The 21206-nt window shown below is 35.1% G+C and overlaps 2 protein-coding genes across 5 annotated transcripts; both read right to left on the bottom strand.

The window, feature by feature from the left end:
* Nucleotides 1-7553: 7553 nt before the first annotated feature.
* On the bottom strand, nt 7554-11255 carry LOC109171566 (callose synthase 1). 4 transcript variants are annotated; one of them, XR_002052621.1, is made up of 7 exons: nt 10930-11255; nt 9375-9554; nt 9194-9285; nt 8866-8970; nt 8598-8701; nt 8089-8130; nt 7554-7769 (listed from the first exon to the last, which is right to left on the bottom strand). XR_002052621.1 is itself a non-coding variant. In XM_019320619.1 (4 exons), exons 1-4 carry the CDS (start codon nt 8891-8893, stop codon nt 7713-7715), a joined length of 231 nt encoding a protein of 76 aa, XP_019176164.1. In that variant the 5' UTR covers nt 8894-9159; the 3' UTR covers nt 7554-7712. The 4 variants fall into 4 exon arrangements, 1 of the variants encoding a protein (XP_019176164.1); XR_002052622.1 differs by lacking the exon at nt 8866-8970 and having other exon boundaries at nt 9375-9455; nt 9540-9554; XR_002052620.1 differs by lacking the exon at nt 8866-8970.
* Nucleotides 11256-18357: 7102 nt separating this feature from the next.
* Nucleotides 18358-18762, bottom strand: LOC109171591 (agamous-like MADS-box protein AGL80). The gene has a single exon (XM_019320641.1). The coding sequence runs from the start codon at nt 18760-18762 to the stop codon at nt 18358-18360; it is 405 nt and encodes a 134-aa protein (XP_019176186.1).
* Between the last annotated feature and the right edge of the window lie 2444 nt (nt 18763-21206).

Genomic DNA, 21206 nt, shown 5'->3' with positions numbered 1-21206 from the left:
ACCTGTTAGCTTAGATCCCTTTATTTTGAGACGTTGTGGCCTGTGTGCCAATGTTAGATATTAGTACTCCTGTTTCTAAATGAATTTACATTGTGGATTTATGCAGATGTTTCGCCTGTGCGTTCACCTTTGGGTGGGCGTGGCATAGCACACTTTTATTTCCTATTTATATAATCCATGTTTAGTCTTCCGCTGTGTATGATGTTTTGGCTAGTTATCTGCATTTTAAGGTTTAATTTAGCATGGAAATTAGGGGGTGTTACAGTAACAATTCTCTTCTATTCTTATTTTATTTTATGCTTTCAATTTCTGTTATTTACATTTGATTAAATAATCTAATTAATGAATGAGATTGTCGCATAACATAAAATCAAGTAGAATTCTAAGGTTCATCTTGTATTTAAGATTCACGATGCAATTTCATATAGGTAAGGTGAAACCATTCCAAACAAGTTGTGGAAAATCACACAAAATAACAAAGACACCATTAATTTTAATTACGATTTTAATTGATCTTTCTTATTTATTCTCCATCCAAGGGAGGAAGAAGAACATTACAACTCTGAAAAGGATGATGAAGATGAGGGGGTTGAGGAGGAAAAGCATCAACACTGGGAGAAAGATATATGGTGCTTGAAAGTGACATAAAGAAGAGTAAAAGATATTTTTGATCCTAGACTACAATTTTGGTCCTTCATAAAAAATAAAATAAAAAAAAAATTGTCATTTTATGGACAGACTTATTGTGACGAGGACAATTTTGGTCCTCCGTCTGTAATTCTGTTAAATAGCCATCTAAGAGGAGGGCAATTGCATTAATTCAGCCTATCTCCTACAATGGTCGTTGCTTTTCCTCCTTCTCCGAGATGATGATACCTTTCTTCTACAATAAGACAGAGATTTAGCATCATTGAGTTCTTCTTCCTGCTTATGTTTGAAAGATTTGAATCAACCATAATATTTCCACATACTGATTCAGTGCTTCTGGATTTCATCATTGAGCAGCTAAGAACTTTGATGAAAATATGTTGTAGGAGCAACCAGAACTCGTACTTACTCCTAACAACGAGCAGAACCAAACAGTGCCTGAACCTAATTCTGAATGTGTAAAAATACCTATTGATGGAACTGATGATTGGGAAATTGATTCACAGCTTTTGAAATTTGAAAAAAAAAAAATTGCATCTGGAACATTTGGAGATATGTAAGTTGCATATGATCCTTATCATGAGTTTCAGTTATGGTTCCACTCCTTGTAGGTCATATCATAAATCTTTTCAGGTATAAAGGCACATATTGTAGCCAAGAGTCTTAAAGCCAGAAAACTTGAATGCGGACATATTGAAAGAGTTCACTCAGGAAGTCTACAGCATGAGGTCTGCTAAGTCGCCGAGGTCATGCCGCTAAATCTACTTAGATTTCGTCCGGTCAACCGTCGCTTCCGCCTCCGATCTACGCTCCCTTCCGTCGATGCCACCACCACTTTGGTAACGGCCACAAGCAAAGGCTGGTTATGAGATCGGGCGGCCAGATTCCCTACGAGGATGATATGATTCTCTCCTCTCCAGAAACTAAAAACCTCGTCTGAAATCAAGAACAAAACAGACATGGATGAAATATAGTGAAGAAGATAACATGAAATGACGCAATTACCCCTCACTTACACTGGTCATTTAACGGATATATAGACGGAGGACCAAAAATGTCCTCGTCACAATAAGTCTCTCCATCAAATGACAAATTTTTTTATGAAAGATCAAAATTGTCTATGACACTATAAGTGTAGGACCAAAAAAGTCTTTTACTCCATAAAGAAACACAGTCCTAACTAGCCTCATGTTTTTATCTTTAGCTCTCTTAAAGTATGGTATTGTGGTAGTTATATTTTGTAATATTGTGACTTTACTAGAATGCACAGTTCATTCTTCTTGTGCCGCACATTTCACTCTTCTTGTGATATGTATGTCTTTATTCGTATATACTACTGTTTGTTTAACTCGGCTTATGTGTTTAAATTATTATTTTATTTGTGCAATTTTGTAATAAAACTATATATGTAATATGTTTTTGTATTAAAGTTAAAATTTTATGACACTTTTTCTATTGTGTACTAAATAATTCAATCCCTAACCATTTAGAAACGGTCATATAATATAACTCTACTCTTATCCTGATAATCAGGAACTTAAATTACTTTTACATTAAAAAAAAAAAAAAAAAAAAAAAAAAAAAAAAAAAAAAAGTAGACAAATTCCAAACCTCTCTAGGCAATCTGGGAACGGCAAGTACCTCCAGATGAGCTTCCACATAAATATTGAGCACTTAGTAGTGATACTCGGCGCCCAAATACATTTTGAAAAGAGTGTCGAACCCATCCTTGGTCTAACCATATCATATGCCGATGCCAACGTAAAATCACCCATTGTAGACGAGGTCCAAATAGTTTCATTGCCAACCTCGCAAATATGATCATCGACGAACTCATAAATTTGCAACATACGGCGCCATATATGAAATCCAGTAGCCTGGGCAGAGCTCTCAGAATAACGCACTGTCATGAACTCAACCCACAAAGAACCTTTGCACTTAAAGTTAAACTAGAGCTTCGCCGAACAAGCCTGCTGAACAGCAACCATATTCCGAATTCCCAACCCCCCTTCATCCGTAGACAAACAAATTTTATGCCTAGAAGCCCAATGAAACTTAGGCTTACCCTCATAAGTTCCCCAAAAATATCTAGCAAACGTTCACTCAAGTTCTTTAATTACTTGGCGAGGTAATTGGACGGCTACGATTGTATAAAGAGGAATAGATGTCAAAACATGCTTAATAAGAATCAAATGACCTCCCAGTGACAAAATTTTGCGCGGCCAACCTTGGAGCTTCTTATCCACATTCTCCAAGATAAAAAATAAATTTTTTATTTGCTTATGTTCAAATAAAAATAAAAACGTTGGATTTGCTTATAAATTTTAATTTTTAATTCAAATAAAAGATATTTTATAATTGCATTCCATAATGGACAAAAAGGTTCGTACTAATTTCAAATATGTTGTAATCATAACCTTTAATTCGTAGTCATTCCCAGAAAATGGATCATGATATAGGAACAAAAGAGTAGGAAAGAAAAAGAATATATATATATATATATATATATATATATATATATATATATATATATATAGGCTTCGAACCTGGTGCAACCCCTATACTAGATGAGATCATGAGATCTCATGATATCCATTGATTCATTTTCCATGAATGGTTGAGATTATAAGAGATTGTGAAAGTAATTAACGATATATTGAAATCAAAAGGATTAAATAGTAATTGTAGATATATGTTTAATTATGGATATAATTCAATTGGAATCTTAGGCATTATATTAGGGAGATTATGAATGGAAATTGATATTTTAAATTATTAGGGACCCTATCAATGGTAATAATTAATTATATTTTGTACATCTGAAATTTTAAATTATGGGGAATTTTACGGTGGTGTGTGCGTGGGTGTGGAATGGTGTGTGCGTTTTATAGTTTGTCATGGTGTACACCTCCTGTTACAGAAAACCGCACACGCCATTCCACACCCGCACACACCACTGTAAAATTCCTCACAATTCAAAAAAAAAAAAAAAAAAAAAAAAAAAAAAAAAAAAAAAAAAAAAACAAGCCAAATACTATATCTACTACGCAGTACTGATTATCTACTCAAAATTCAAATGCCGATACCCAAATTAGATTCGTATATTTTTGTTTTCTTTTAGATACGTTTCGCACACACCCGAAACTAGTAACGCACAAACCAAAATGTACATGCCTGTATCACGAAACGCACATACCAAAACGCATAATTTTATGAAAAAATCAGCACGCCATAGTGTACGAAGCCTGTTACAGTAAAACGCACACACCATTCCAAAAAGTTATGCACGCACGCAGGTAATAATTATGAGTTTCTCTCGCCAACTAAAAATTTATATATGCATTATACTATACATACTAAATTATCTGTTTTATTATACGTAGATAATACATGATTTTTTTTTTCCCGTGCGTAATGAACTTGCATAGTTCCATATTGCTTGTAGGAGAATTAAATTTACTTATATGAAAACATTTGTATGTAAATCAATGAAAATTATGAATATTTAACATACCAATAAATTTCCATGGATAAGAGAGAGAAATATTGATTAAGGAGATCTTAAATAACGCTATAAATCTTTATAAATATGGAAATAAATGAAATGGAAAGTAATAAATATAGTGCTTAAGGACAAAAAAGACTCTTCTTCATTTAAAATCAATATAACATGGGATCCAAGTGGTAATCAATCTGAATCATCAAAAAATTAAAATCAACGATCAGGGAGTGTGCTCACGGGATCGGCTGACTAGGAGTGTGCACCGGATTCAAAATCTATATATATATATATATATATATATATATATATATATATATATATATATATATATATATATATATATATATAATGGGAATAAAGTTCAAATGCGACGGGGTCTTCCCGTGCGGCGGTGCGGCGGAATTCCAGAATACACCAACAGTGTTAACAATATGCACCAACAGTGTAAGAAAAACACACCACAATGAAATGCAATAAAACATCACAGAATGCACAACAGACTCAAAAAAAAAAAAAAAAAAAAAATACACCATATAACTCACCACCCCCAATGGTATATTTCTGAACAGTGTATGGTGTTTTTACTCACACCTAATGGTGTGTGTTTGGTGATGCAGGGCTCTGTTTACTCTGTTTTTTGTGGTGTATTTTCCTAACGTTGATGGTGCATATTTGTTGAACTATTGGTGTTGCCGCACCGTAAGAAATCGTCGCACCGTAAGACACTGCCGCACCTGAACTCGCCTCTATATAATGGAATAATAAATGGTCTACATAATGAACATTAAATGTGTCCGTTACAAATATTGTCCACCATCAATTTAAAAACCACGTGGGAAAAACTTAGTTGAGGAAAAGAGTACGTGATATTTTTAAAATCATAGATTGTACTAAGGAAAAACCCAATAGGAAAAACTTAGTTAAGGGAAAAAGAGTACAACCGGATCTTCACATATTTCACCACTCTTCTAGAGTCTATGTGAATATATATATATATATATATATATATATATATATATATATATATATATATATATATATATATATATATATATATATATATATATATATAGGAATTTTGGTACAATTATTTTGAATTGTACCAAGTATGACAGCTCTAGTCTATTGAATTTGTACAAAAATATTAATGACGATATATGTTAAAAGACTTACTGCTGTTACAATTCTCATCTCACTTCTTATTGGTACGGTGTCCATAATCATAAAACAAAAGTATTATAAGCAAAGCGATAACAAGGTAATAATGAGGTGCAAGTATGCAACAAATATGTACAAAGCACATGGAACCAACACTGCAACACATGTATTCATATCTTGCAAAAGAGTACAATTATTGTTTAGTCTTTTAAGACTCAATCTTCAAGATTGATTCGAGTACATGTACTCTTCATCTCCCCTTGAAGATAACAATCTTCAAGTTCTACATGATAAAATTATTATTTCAAAAGAGTGTAGAGAAGAGATATGATACAATCTTCAAGATTATTGATAGAGATTATACCCTAAGTATACCGGCCTCCATGTATGTTCAGGGGCGTTTGATCAGTATTCAGGTCAGGATCGGGTGTCCCATGAAAAATATTTTATTCTGGTAGAGTTTAGATCCCGCCTATATAAAGGGTATTCCACATACACAAGATGGGGGCCATTTTCAACAATCTAGAAAATTCAAAGAGGCCACTCCTTTACTCTATCTCCATATAGCACTTAGGCATTTTCTTCTCTTCCTTCTCTTTACAACATGGAAGGGCAATGAATAACAAAGCTCTTTGAGTTAAATTCTCCCAATTGCTTTTTACTTTACATATACTGCTGCACATACGAAACACAAGCTTATTCTGCAAAACTCTACTTTAATCTATTGCAGGGAGGCTCGTTTTGGAGTGAATACATGTGTGCTAGCTAGTTATCCGGAAGGCCATGGCCGGACAGTCACCTCGATTACATGGCGGAGTTTGCAACAGTTGAAAGGCTTTGTTGAAGACAACAATGGGACTTGCTCTTCAGGATCCTTGGTCTGGAAGCTGTCAACCTATGGCGATTTCAGCTTTTCGTCGGCCTACAATTCCTTGCGGCCATAAGCAGGCCGCAGTCTCTCTTCGTCTTGTATTTGGGGCGGCGGACTGTCATCGCAAATTTCCTTTTTCATGTGGAGGCTGCTGAGGCGTCTGCTACCCTTCCCGGATTAATCCTCTGGTTTATGTGGAGGTCCTATAATGTAGGCATCTACGAAGGCACGACTTTCTCGCCGGAGGGTGCCATTATCATAATTAAACGCGAGATGCTGCTGATTTCCTTGACTCGCCCAGTTCGCTGCAGGAGTCTCCATGACGCCTCTCTCGTGGCAGCTGGCCTGGTTGCGAGATTTGCAGCCCCTCCGCGTCAGACCACGATTTGGGTAAAATGGCTTGCTCTGCCAACGGGGCGCTTGAAGCTTAATACGGACGCAGTTCTCTCAGAGTCTGGTGCAGCGGGAGGTGCCTGTATAAGGGATTTCCCAGGGCAGATGTCTGTGGGGCTGTGTTTTTGTTTTGAAGCATCTTCGGCATTGGAGGCTGAAACATTGTCGCTGCAAATGGCCATTCAGTGGTGCGACGCCTTTGCTAGAAGGCCTAGCATTGTCGAAGTGGACTCCCTAGCCCTCGCCAGCTTGGTCTCGTCGGAAACTTTAAGAGTCCTGTGGAAGATTAAAGATGCAGTGTTGTTCATTCGTGCCTCCTTGTGTTCGTGGGGATGGATGATTAGGCACAAGGACGGAGCTAGAAATTTAGTTGAGGGGGCGAAAAAGTACACGGATTCAGAAAATTTTTTCATTAAAGGCCAAATATTAAAACAAAATAGATAATTTAAAAATAAATAAATAAATTACCTAAGAAATATGGTTGTAAATGTTGTTGGATATGGACTAAAAATAAAACGCATTGAAACTTTGAAAAAATATTCATAACAAAATATGAAACATAATTAATTTGATAAAATAATTTGAATAGAAAACACATTACTATTGTCAAATATGTGCTCTACTAACTAATCTAACTTATTTCTTATTGACGATTAGTAATTTTTTTTATACTAACACTAGTACAGATATGCACATCCACTACCCTTGTAAAGGGTTATCCGCTACCCTTGTACAAGGGTAGCGGATTTGAGGAACGCTGAAAGCCTTGAGCTACCCTTCTAAATATAGAAGCGTAGCGAATTTTTTTATTTTATTATTATTTTATTTAAGCATCCGCTACCCTTTTTACAAAAGAAGTGTAGCGGATTGTTTTTTTAAAAAAAAAATTCATTATTATTTTTTATTTTTAAATACCCCAATTTTTATAAAAATTCTATTTTCATACACTACATATCAAGATAATACTAATCATCAACACTATTATCAACAAACTATCAAAAACAATATTATCAACAAACTATCAAAACACAATATTATCAACACTCAACCAAATACTATCAATACAATACTTTATATCAATGCAATATAACATATAATCTAAAACAAAAGTTACCCATACTCTTACAAAAAATATTTTGCTCATAAGTCTCGAATCTCATCTATTTCATTGGTAGAGTACGAATTTCCTTCAAATACCTACAAAATAATTTAATTAATCAAATTACTAAATAAGTTAATTAATAAAATATAATTTAGCTATTCTATATAAATTTACTTACCTAATGTAATAATTTGTTATTCAAAGTGATGAGTATGCAGCCAAAACTAAAACTTACAGATAATAAATTTGCATATGATAATAGATACTTTATACTTTTAAGTATATATGCATGTATAAAAATAAGGAATGTAGCACATGATCTTTAAATATGATTAGCATGCTACATTCATCACATAGATCATAAATGAATACATAACTAGCAAAATGGGTGTCAATGAGAAAGTTGATCCTTACTGGACTGATTATGTCTAATTGAGGAAGTTGATCCTTACTGGCCTGCAAATGAGAAACAATGCAATTGTGATAGAATTTTGTGTTGAGTAACAAGAGGAGAAAGGCACCAAACAAGAAATATAATCTACGTTTTGAATTAAAGATCAGTTGATGAGTGATGGGGAACCAGTTCAATTCATTTGCCACCTTAAATAATTATCGATCAGTACAAGGTAGCAACACCATTTCATTTCATTTGGCATGCAAATATAAAGTCATCATCTCCAAACTCTTCTATATATATGTGATTCATCATCATCATATTTAGACTCCTAGATTTTGATCTATAAAAAACTAATGCAAAGTGTATACAAAGTATTTATACAGAGTATCAGATTTTAGTAAAAATGAATAAATTAAAACACATTATGCTCAATATGTTGAAAGAGAAACAAGCACCAACCTTAGAGGAAACAGTAGGAAGCATAGAATAGCATTTCTGCAAAAAGAACTACACATATGGTACTTACCCTTTCAAGCCGATGCAGAAGTAGTGCAGTTTTAAATTGGTGTACACCACGTCCACTTGATGTGGGGTCTAGCTGATGAGCTTTCTCGAAGGCATAAAATTGACCTATAAAAGTTCCCATATATTAAAGTTCAAATAGATGACAAATTAAACTTGGTGATGGAGATATTGACTATTCTACATAAAACTATTGTTTTAGTTGGGACTCTTTTGGAGTTCCTCTTTGAAGTGCTTTCAGCAATATCTGAAAGCTTCTCTTCAGGATATACCTGATCTTCCATGATTGAAGGATACCATTTTTCATGTCATTCAAGAAACTCTTGAAGGCCAAGACAAGCTTATGCTTGGAACTCTAGTAGGAATTTCCGGCACTCCTACACATTCCAAAGTTAGATGATAGTCTCAAATACGATTGCATATTGCTATAAATGGTTAGACAGCCCCAAAAGGCCAAAACGTATTTGATTTCCCCCCAATGATGTCAAAGGTAACATTTCTAAAATATGAAACAAAAAAATTAATATAAGTAAATAAATGAATATACAGACATAGGAACTTCCAGTTGAAATCATAGTGTATTCATATAATAGCATTTACCTAAGATTTAATCTGAGTTGTTGAAGAGTACTCATTTTCTTTACACTTTCAATATCATCCACATCATCTTCAAAACCACATTCACAACTCTCCTACATTTAAAAGAAGCATTGCGTAAGAACATAACAAGACTTGACAAAACCACACAGAAACTTCAAGCTTATCAGGAAAAGCTTCTAACCTTAGCAGTGGCTTTCCCAGGCCGAGATGATCCAACGCTTATCCACATTGAAGCAATACCCACTTTGCCTTTTTGCTATAACTATTATAATATCCCAACAAAAAACCACAATGAATTTTGTCTTTATCAACCACAATGCCTCGTGTTCATCAACAGGATGCTAACCTCTTTCTATGCCTTCTGCACAATGAAATAAATTTTAAAAATTTACTTAAATATTCAGTGACACACTGAGTCACTAACACAAACTGATTTAACCTCAAAACTGTTTTAAAACCCCAACTTTTTGCTAACACACACTGAGTCACTAAGGTATCAACATCTGTTGTAAGAAGCAAGAATGGAAATTTGGTGCATCCTAGCTAGCTAATTAAAGTGAAAGTAAATGATGTTGTAAAAGCCAATTATGCAGTTAATTAATTAGTTTAATTTGTTCAAGGGACAGTGTCTGTATGTATAAGGAGTAGGTCAAGATGAAAAAAGTGAGAAAACATGTTATGGAGCATGATGTTGTGTTTGTGTTTGTAGGATAGAATGTGACCCTTTATTATCACAACATGGCATGCCTTTTAATTTCCCCAACACAAACCTAAATAAAGCTAGGACTGTGTAATTAAGGATTCCTAGGGAAATACATGCATGTTCACATCAAAATCATGCAACTAGTTTGGTTAGTTTATGGGAAGGGGCTGCCACTGTACTAACTTCATCACCACCACCATACCCTTTCCTCTTTGCATCCAATATATTTCTGGATCGATCAGTAGAAAATATTAATAACAGAAAATGAAAACTACAGAGCTGAGCCAACCAACCCAGAATCAAATTCTATATGTAAATGCTGTATATATGTGGTTCAGTACCATCAAGAACAGGCAATTAAGAGAATATATATAGAAGATAAGCTAATATTCTGAAATCCTAACATCACTTTTCTTTATCCTTTAAAACCTGCAGGCCAAGGATGTATACAAATTAAAGGAGAATATGATCAAAGAGAATTGAGAGGAAAAGGCTAGTAGCAAATTAAAGCATAGAAACCGAAATTATATATATGAAAAATTGGATAATTGAAGTAAACGGAGCTATAATCTACTATTTAAAAGTGAATAATTTATTAATCAATTATATATATGAAAAATTGGATAATTGAAGTAAACGGAGCTATAATCTACTATTTAAAAGTGAATAATTTATTAATCAATTGGTTTTAAACGCTAGTAGCATAAAAACAATGTTATTGTTTTCAAAATAATTTGAAGTTTTGAAGATTGTAATCTCTACCATATAGGGAAGGAAGGTGGACACTATTATGGGGGTCCAAAAATTGAAAGTGGACCACTGGAAGCAGATGGAGAGAGTAGAATAAACTTAGCAAGCACATACAGTGATTGTATATAGTACAATAAATAAATATAGTGCCATAAGACTAAGAACACCGAGAGGGGCAACCGCCATAGAAACGCCCAAATCTCTCTACACCCAAATCTCTCTACTGTAATTATATCAAAAATAACAACAAAAAACAAATTAACCAAAAAAAGAAAAACCTTACCTGATGGACGAAGCAGCGGCTGGAGCGGTTGATCGAAGCAGTGGCGGCGGATCGAAGCAGCGGCGGCGACACTGTGGCGGTGGAGACGGCGGATGAGGGCGTGGGGCGGTGAATCGATGATGAGATGGTGGCGGTGAGGAGAACGCGCGTACTGTAGCGACGGCTGAGGGAATCGATGGTGAGGTGAGGCGTCGCCGTGTCCTCGCCGGGAGTCGAGGCCGGAGATGCGGTGAGGTGATCGTCTCCTACGGAGATGCCGGCCGTGAGGTGAGGGTACGGTTGTGAGATGTGAGGGGTGAGGATGGAGAACGCGGTCGTGAGGGGTGAGAATGGAGAACGCGGTCGTGAGGTGAGGGTTAGGTTTTTTAATTTAATTTCGTTTTTTTTTATAATATCTTTTCCGCTGCCCTTTGCTAAGCGAAAGGGCAGCGGAAACTCTTTCCGTCTTCTTTTTTTTTTTAAAACCGCTACCCTTCTTTTAGAAAGGGTAGCGATTTTTTATTCATTTAATTACAATTATGCCACCGTCCCTTTTTTTTAAAATAATACACTACCCTTGTTTAAAGAAGGGTAGCTTAAAGTATAATTTCTTTGCTCCATTCTGTAGTAGTGTGATACTAAAACATGTTCTCACTGTTGGAAATTATGGAATTTTCAACCACCTGAAAGTGATCTTATATCAAGTCGAAAGCAAAAAGTGGTCGGAAATAGCAACAAAGGTTTTTCCGGATACCAAAAGTGGTCGAAACAAGGCTTTCGACTTAATTTAAGATCATTTTCAGGTGGTCGGAAATTCCATAATTTCCAGCAGTGACTATATATACATATATACATACAAAGACTATATATGGGGTGGGAGTGGGGTGAGGGGGGCAACTGCCCCCCTGCCTCCTCTTTGGCTCCATCCCTGATTAGGCATGTTTACCAGGAAGCCAATCGAGTTGCTGACGGTCTTGCAGATGCTGGGCTTAGCTTTTGTTCTTCGATGATTCTTTCCTCTTTCAATACCTTGCCTGAAGCTGCCAAGTTGGCAATAATGTATGACCTTGGAAGTTTTGCCTCCCGCCGGGCTATACGCCGCCAATAAAATGCCGTTTGTTTTTGTTTAAAAAAAACACATTGTAGGAATTAAATCAATCAATTGTCACTAGAATTGACATTTTATAGAATAATTCCGTGACTCTTTTGAAGCTTACATGGGTTGAATATTTATATAACTTGTCTAATATTCCTTAAACACAACTACTTATAATTTGTATAAAAGACACTTTATTATCATCACATATGGCCGTGAAGGTAAAACAAACATAACTAGCAATCATAGAATTTTTGGTTGAACAATAGTTCTCCAATACATAATCCAAGTTCCGCTATATAATTGGCAATATAATAATAAATTTAGATATGCAGTTTATTAAAGTTATGACCTTAAAATTATGTGCCGTTAGACACTAATCTTTATTTGAAAAATCCGTGATGGATTTATAATTCTCAAAACGTAAGAAAGTAAATATCACAACATGTTTGTTGTTGAAGTGCAAATTCTTTACTTAAATTGAAATAGTAAAACAATTGACTAAGTAATTTCCTTCTGAAATTGAAAAATCTAGAAATGAATATTTACCATTAGGTACTTATTAAAGGGCTACTAATGGAATTAGCTCATGTTCTAAAGACGAATTTTGGAAAACAAATTAAAGTATTATCTCGACCCGCAGATCGAGTATTTCTTTGAAAGGAATTTTATATAAAAAAATAGTCTATTTTTGAAAAATGTCTTTGATGCATTTTTATGGATAACGTATCATTGACTTATCACACTAACAAATATCCAATAAATCTCTTGAAGTAGATAAAGGACCATTTAGATTCAAAGAAGTTAATAAGGACATTTTGGGACTGATTGCTAGTTATGTTTGTTTTACCTTCACTGCCCTATGTGACGATAATAAAGTGTCTTTTATACAAATTATTATAAGTGGATGTGTTTAAGGAATATTAGACAGGTTATATAAATTTTCAACTCACGTAAGCTCCAAAAGAGTCACAGGATTATGGTATAAAATGTCAACTCTGGTGACAAGCAATCCGATAGAGGTCCGCTGCAAGCTGCCATGAAGTCCGAGTCCAACTTGAGCAATACTGCTCCAAATGATGCTCTCCCCGATGAGTGGTGAAATCGGTGTAGAAATAGCACCTGGGCATTTCCAGAGCCGGCTGAGCGGGGACGGTGCTGGCAGGAAAGGTCGGTGATGGATCTCCCTCCATGCATGCAACGTAGAAGCAGCCGTCTCCAACACCTATCTTGAAAATGGAACGCTGCCCTCCCATACGGCGGAATTCCGAGCCCTCCACACATGGTACAGTACTGCCATGATCAAGCAAATGTTATCTTCAGAACAATAGTCCAGCGCATGCCCAAACCATGAAGGAAAAGTATTTCCAACTATAGAAGAGATAGGTAAGGTGGAACTATTCCAAACAAGTTGTGGAAAATCACACAAAATAACAAAGACACCATTCATTTTTATTACGATTTTAATTGATCTTTCTTATTTATTCTCCATCCATGGGAGGAAAGAAGAACATTACAACTCTGAAAAGGATGATGAAGAGGAGGGCGTTGAGGCGGAAAAGCATCAACACTAGGAGAAAGTATATGGTGCTTGAAAGTGACATAAAGAAACACATACAAGTCCTAGCTAGCCTCATGTTTTTGTCTTTAGCTCTCTTAAAAGTATGGTATTGTGGTAGTTATATTTTGTAATATTGTGACTTTACTAGAATGTATAGTTCACTCTTCTTGTGCCGCACATTTCACTCTTCTTGTGATATGTATGTGTTTATTCGTATATACTCTAGTGTTTGTTTAATTCGGCTTATGTATTTAAATTATGAGTAAAAGACATGTTTGGTCCTAGACTTATAGTGGCAGGGACAATTTTGGTTCTCCATCAAAATATCAGACAATTCGTGGACACTCTTATTGTGATGAGGACAATTTTGGTCCTCCGTCACACCTCCCGTTAGTTGTCCCGTTTGAGAAGGGGCATTTGTGTCTTTTCATCATACCTTGTCATTAATCATGCTAAACATTCTCCATCATTATCCAATAAATCATAACCATTGTTTAATCATCATTTGATAGTCTAACCACCATCAATAATAGACCAACATCAACACCCATATAACTTCATCTTCATAGGTATACTTCACCAACAAGTAAAACAATGCCTCACCTTCATTACTACTAAACCCCACACCGTCAGAGGAACACCACACCGAAACTGCAGCCATTTCTGCTACTTCTCTGGAGAAGGGCCGGAGGTCGCCGCCGCCATTCACCGCCGAGAAAAGCTCGAACTGGACCGGAAGACGCCCGATCTGTCATTTTTCTGCCTTCTGCTCGCCGGATCTACCACCTTCGCCCAAGGAAAACGAGAGACGACGAGGGTGAGGATAGGTCACCGGAGTGGAGCGTCGCTACTGCTGGGTGTTGTCGTCGTCACCTGCTGCAGGTCGCCGGACTAAAGAAGCTGAGGATGAGAAGGTGATGGCGGAGGTCCCCGAAGCTGCTACGCCACAGGTGCATTGCTGGGTGGTCAAGAGAGATAGAAGGGATGAAGAGGGTGACTGCCTGAGTCCATGGCCTGCTTCGCCACCGGAAAACTCCTTGAGGGAAACGAGAGAAAGAGGGACTACAGAGATACGCGAGGCAGAGTAAAAAAATAACTAGGATGAGGAAAAACACTTAGGGCTGAAAAGACACAAATATCCCTTCTCAAACGGGGCAACTAATGGGAAGAGTGACGGAGGATCAAAATTGTCATCGTCACAATAAGAGTATCCACAAATTGTCTGATTCTTTTATGGAGGACCAAAATTGTTAGTGCCACTATAAGTCTAGGACCAAAAATGTATTTTACTCTTAAATTATTTTATTTGTGCAATTTGTAATAAAACTATATATGTAATATGTTTTCGTATTAGATTTAAAATTTTATGACATTTTTTCTATTGTGTATGGTACAAAATAATTCAATCCAACGCCCATCAATGCATCGTTGGACATCACATGAGATTCAAATTAAGTAATCTGAAAACATATTACATTTCCAAAGGCTGTGAGACGGTAAACATTTTCTGCATAACCATTTAGAAACGGTCATATAATATAACTCTAGTCTTATCCTGATAATCATGAACTTAAATTACTTTTAGTATATAGTTTGCTAATTCCTTTTATGATTAACTTAACATTCCGTATATGTTTTTACACACCAATACAAAGAAATAATCATCTAAACCATGTATAAACTAAATTTTGTTTAATAAATAGAGTTTAAATTGGCAACACCAATACACCAGCATTGTTGAACTTTTAACCTACATAACATATACTAGTTAGAAAATGCGCGTTGCGCAAATTAATCAATGCCCAATGAGTTAATTAAAGTAAATAAGTAGAAGATAATCACTATAAGTTAAAACAAATATTGATTAATATAATTGGTTTCAAAATAAATGTTTAGTTTGTCCAATCTGGTTTTACAAATATTGTTGGATGAGTTTTTATAGATAGAGAAATCCTTATTGTAGTGGAGAGAATTAGATAAGGTAATGGAAATTTTTTAGAAATTATGTTAAAATTAAAAAAATAATTTTTTTTTACATTTAGGGAGTATTTGGATCAATTTATATAACATAACCAAGATAATGTAACATTTTTTTTTCAAAAAAAAAAAAAAAAAAAAAAGATAATGTAACATTTCAAAGTTACATTTCCAATGCAACATTCTCTTCATAGTAGCTTTTTTAACACATTAATTTTAAGCTAAGGATTTGTAGTCCAATGACACTAAGTTACTCCCAGCCTCAGTCGAGGCGATATTGGCTAAGGGGTCTTCATATCCCTTAATCTTTAGTGTCTCTTCGTATCCTTTTTGTCTTCTTTCTTTCTCTTTCGTCATGTCTTCTTGTTTCTTTCTCTCTTTCGTCATATTCATGTCTTCTCTGTTTCTTTCTCATTTCCACATCTCAAATTTTAATATAGAAAAGAAAAGATTAGGGAGTGAGAGGAAAAGGAAAGAATTAAGAGAAGCAGCATGAGAACAAGGAAAGAAAAAGAGGCACTATATGAAAGAAAAATTATGCTTTGCCATTTGAATTATAATTATCATAAAATATATATGTTATGTTAGTTTATTTGTATGTATCATATTTAATTATATATTTTATTTTATTTTTTATTACACAATGGTTAACTTATAAAATGATTTTGTTTTTAAACTTTAAATTTTTATTTAATTATTTGTAAATCATGTACTTATATATGTAATACGGAGTATATGTTATCTTTGTTCTATTTATTTATTTTTATTTTTAAATTTATTGAAATACATATTTGATATTAAAGTTGAAAAAAAAAATTATTGTAACATAAAAGATTATATGCGAACATCCATATAATGCTAATAATAATATCAAGAGTAATTGATCAAAGGGGAAAAACAAAGAAGCACTAAGCTCTCGGGAATGAATTAAATTACAACAAGAGAAAGAGAGACAAGGGATTGAGGGAAGATAGATAAGTAGATAACGTACACCAGCACAAGGTTCGAGCATTAGAACACAGGGCAATTGTGAGACAACCATCAAACTTGGTCATAACTACAGAATTACCACCGCTCTTTAAAACTAAACGGCAAGTTTAATTTGACGGAAATAATTAGGTAATATTAAAAAGAATGAGGGTAAATTAGGAAATTACTTAAATATTGTTCAATAGAAAGAACGCAAATTACAATCTATTATACTACATTATTGGACTAACACATTTTTATTCCTGTTATAGCCTTACCTTCATTGGCTCTTATTCCTGTTATTATATATTATATATATATATATATATATATTATTATATTATATTATTATTATTATTATTATTATTATTATTATTATATATATATATATATATATATATATATATATATATATATATATATATTATATTATAGCCTTACCTTCATTGGCTCTTATTAAATTTGTAGATACATTAATTAGTTCATATTTAAAAGTCACCTAGACAATATATCCATCCTGTTTAGTGGGTTTCATTCTTCTCTTCATGGGCATTTCCACTTCCAAGGCCACCCTAATGCGCTGATATCCTTTCCATGCCCCTCCGAAATTGCCAGTTTTGATGAATCTACCCAGAAATTAAGTTCTCCACTATTTCCAAAACAACGTCGTCGGAGGAGAAAAATCTGGGAAACAGAAGAATAAAACCCTAAAAACAGGGATGAAAAACTCTAAGGACTAGAGATCGAGAGTTAAAAGGCTCCGCGATCTAACGAAGTATTTGGGAGGATACACAAGAAATTTACTAACTTCTGCTGTTGTCAAAATTCAAACCTTGGTCTATTTTTTCAAATAGTGTCTATTAAACCATTAAGCTACGCCAATGTGTGCATTAATTGTGTCATCTAATACACTAATTGAGTGATAAATATTCCATTTATTATCTTCCTATTGTATTTTCTATTGATGAAATATGAACTTTATTTGATATACATATGAGTGAATTCCATTTTTGGTCTTACTGTTATAGGGGCGTTTCCAATTTTAGTCCACCTTAATTTTTTTTGCCACTTTATAACCACTATTATTGAATGTGTTCCACTTTTAGTCCCACCGTTAGTATTTTCATCAAGAGGTCGTGTAATCTAGGGGTATTTTGACATTTCTTCTCATTCAAGACTATGTTTGACTAAAGAAATGAAAATATTAAACCTAAAACCTAAGAAACCTCGTCGGCCCATGTTGGAACGAACGAAATGATGTAGCTTTGGCTTCCCATTCTCGTTGTTTGAAGAGCCATCTTCAAATATCGGAGGAGGAGGACGAAGCGCCTGGATTAAAAGAGAAGAGACAAACATAAAAAGACCAAAATACCCTTTGATTATACGGCCTCTTGACGGAAATATTAACGGTGGACTAAAAGTGGAACACATTCAATAACAGTGGTTGTAAAGTGGCAAAAAAAATTAAAGTGGACTGAAATTGGAAACGCCCCTATAACAGTATGACCATAAATGGAATTCACTCAATACATATTTATGGAAAGATTTTCCGCAGCTCAAATTTCTACCCAAATCTGTTCATTTTTAGAATTAAAAAAAAAAAAAAAAAAAAAAAAAACAGCTTGCTTAACATTAACAATAAAACAGAATAACATAACAACCATAAATAGATCAGAGAATTCAAAATTCAAAAGGAAAGACACAATTAAGCAACTCTGGTCTGTGGACTACAACAATATAATTAAGAATATCATAGATGGAGCTGAGGATTTTAAGGATTTCTTGAGCTGCGTGCTGGGCCCTCACTGATGATGCTGGGATTATTGAGGAATTGTTGGTAATTGCCTCAACCTAGCTTGTTATCAATTTCAGCCAAATATGTGTTTATAACCCATCCTAAGTCGTTAAGATCTATGAAATTGAGAGAATTATTAAGCTGATATCCTTGTAAGATCTGATACATCACTAAACCCATCTCCATCTCTCTATTCACTCTCTTCAGATTCAGAAGTTGAGTGCCTAATTTCTCAAACCTCTCTTCAATGCTCTCTTCCATATCTTCAACACTCGGGAATACAACTGGACCTTCCTCAAAACGGTTGTACAGTATTGCACCTGCCTCAACACCGCCCTGGGTGCTCAGCTCATTAAGCATATTCAACATCGACTTCTTTCGTTTCTCGTAAGACCTTTTTCTTTGGCTTTTATTCACCATAAAACCCAATCTTACTCTTCTTCCAATTCTTCGCATGCTTACGTTAGCACATGTGGGTAACTCTGTGTGCTCGGGAGTATGAAAGTGTGTGCCTGCAAAATGGGAGCAACAAGGCTTAAAACACAATACACATTATGGAAAATAAAGTCAAAAAAGCATTCGCAAGCCTATAAAAATTGTGTGCATCAGCGGGTGATACTATGTGCACGTGCAAAAGAAACAATGTGCAACCAAACCGGGAGCAGCTAGGAAAAAACCCTGAAAAAACCAAAGGCAAATAGGTATGTGCACTCCAACTTCAAAGTGAGTGTTCCCGGTGAGTTCATAATCGGGGGCATATCACAGAGGCTCTTGTTGCAACCTGGAAAGGAACGCACGAGGTGACGGCAAAAAGTCACTATCATCATCAGAAATCCCAGAAGGACACCCATCTGAATGGGTGACCTTGAATTTTTTTGTTACACCAGCGTACAAACACGCAATACAATATGAACCAATCACAAATCCCAAATAACTGAAAATCACAGAAAGATCATTATAATGCATACACTAGACATGTCAAGTGCACACACTAACGTATATTACAAAATTGTGCACACATCTTCACACAAATGTGCACACATAACCACACACGCGTGCACACAGCATCCACTAAGTTTTTACACAAAGACAAAATTCAGACAATACTGGTAGTGCTAATGCACATCTGACATGATGAAAAAGGGAAAAAAGAATAGAGCAAGATTGAAAAATGGTGATTAAAATAAGGAACAAATGTTTAATCAAAATGAATATTCAAACACAGTAAAACACCCATTCTAGACTTCAAAAAAATTAGACACATAAACAACATACATGTAACAACAACCTAGCATACCATGGAAAAAGAAAAAAACCAAAAAAAAAAAAAAAAAAAAAAAAAAAGAAGAAGCAAGTAGACGCCAACAGTCCCCCCCCCCCCCCTCCCCCCTCCCCCACACAGTCCACGGCAGTGCCGAACACCCACCCAAACACCACAGTCCGAAAAAATAACGCTGCAAACTAAGAACGAAATGGAGGAAAAATTAACAAACAACAACAATCCTCAAACTACCACTCTCACATTCAACCAACAATCCAAACTTATAAGCGAAATTAAAAAATAAAATAAAATAAAATAACACCGGCTAGTAAACGCCCTCAGCCCCCCCCCCCCCCCCCCCCTACCACCACACACACACACACCCCCTCGCCAGCACCACCCGGCCACCCAAACAAAGTAGTCAGAAAAAACCCACAAAGCTATTGAACAATGAAATTAGAAAAAATCAACAAACAAAAATTAACACACAAAAAAAAAACCTCCTCCACCGCCAGACAAACGCACACGCTGGAAAACCCCACAAAGCTACTAAACAGCAAAATTGGAAAAAAATTAACAAAAAAAAAAAACCCTAAATCTACCACAACCACATTCGAAACATGAAGAGGTTTGAAACACACAGGAATAACCCCTACCACCACCAAACAAACGCACAATACCACAGAGAAGATAAGAACAATAAAAAAAATGACAAAAAAAGAGAAAAATACCTTGACCTACACCCCGACCGGGTGGTCCCCGGCGCTTGCGTCGACTGTGACCCCCATCAACTACCATCGACCAACACTGAATAGACACGGAGAAGAGACGTTGAAGAATGAGAAGGCTGGACCACAAGCGGAGAAGAAATGCACGACAAAAAGGAAAATTGTAAAGTGCGAAGAAGGAGAGATTAGGGATTACGGTAGGACGCGTTTCTACATCAGGCGCGTGGTGTGCGATTCTCGGGATTACACAATCAGTAAAATTCCAAAATTGCTCAAATCTAATAATAAAAACAAACACGGTGAATTAAAAATGCTGAAATACTAGAATCAATCTTAGCCATCCAACACCAATATCCAACGATTCTAATTAATCCACACGTTTATATTTTAAAGATTGTTTGTATTTGAATATAATCCTCTATATATATATATATATATATATATATATATATATATATATATATATATAGACAATAAAATTTGAGTGGGGACGTGGGGTCAATTGGCCCTACTCAAATCAACATAGCTTCGCCACTCTTGTTTGTAGCATTTAGGGCGCACGAACCAATGAATGTTGTTGGACTCCGACCCAACAGAGTATGTGGAAGGAGAGAGGTAATGAATGTTGTTTGACTCTAACCCAATAGAATATGTGAGTGAAGAAGGGTAAATCATGATAACTCGATGGTTTAATTGTTGTCAAGTTTCAAACTTTGATCTCTTTTCACTTAAATTGCATATTAAACTAGTAAGCTAAACTTGTCTTCTCTTGGTTAAGTATACTCTTATGTCATCAAAATATATAAATGTAGCTGTGTTAGTGAAGGTCATAGAAATGTTACTTCAAATATATTTACCTTTTTTTGGTTAAAATATACGCATACGGCATATTGACTCTTCTGCAATTTCTA

Source organism: Ipomoea nil, unplaced genomic scaffold (genome assembly GCF_001879475.1).
Source record: "Ipomoea nil cultivar Tokyo-kokei standard unplaced genomic scaffold, Asagao_1.1 scaffold0322, whole genome shotgun sequence".
NCBI classification, from domain to species: Eukaryota; Viridiplantae; Streptophyta; class Magnoliopsida; order Solanales; family Convolvulaceae; genus Ipomoea; species Ipomoea nil.
Note: the sequence above shows the minus strand (reverse complement) of the source record. Positions and strands in the feature narration are given on the sequence as shown.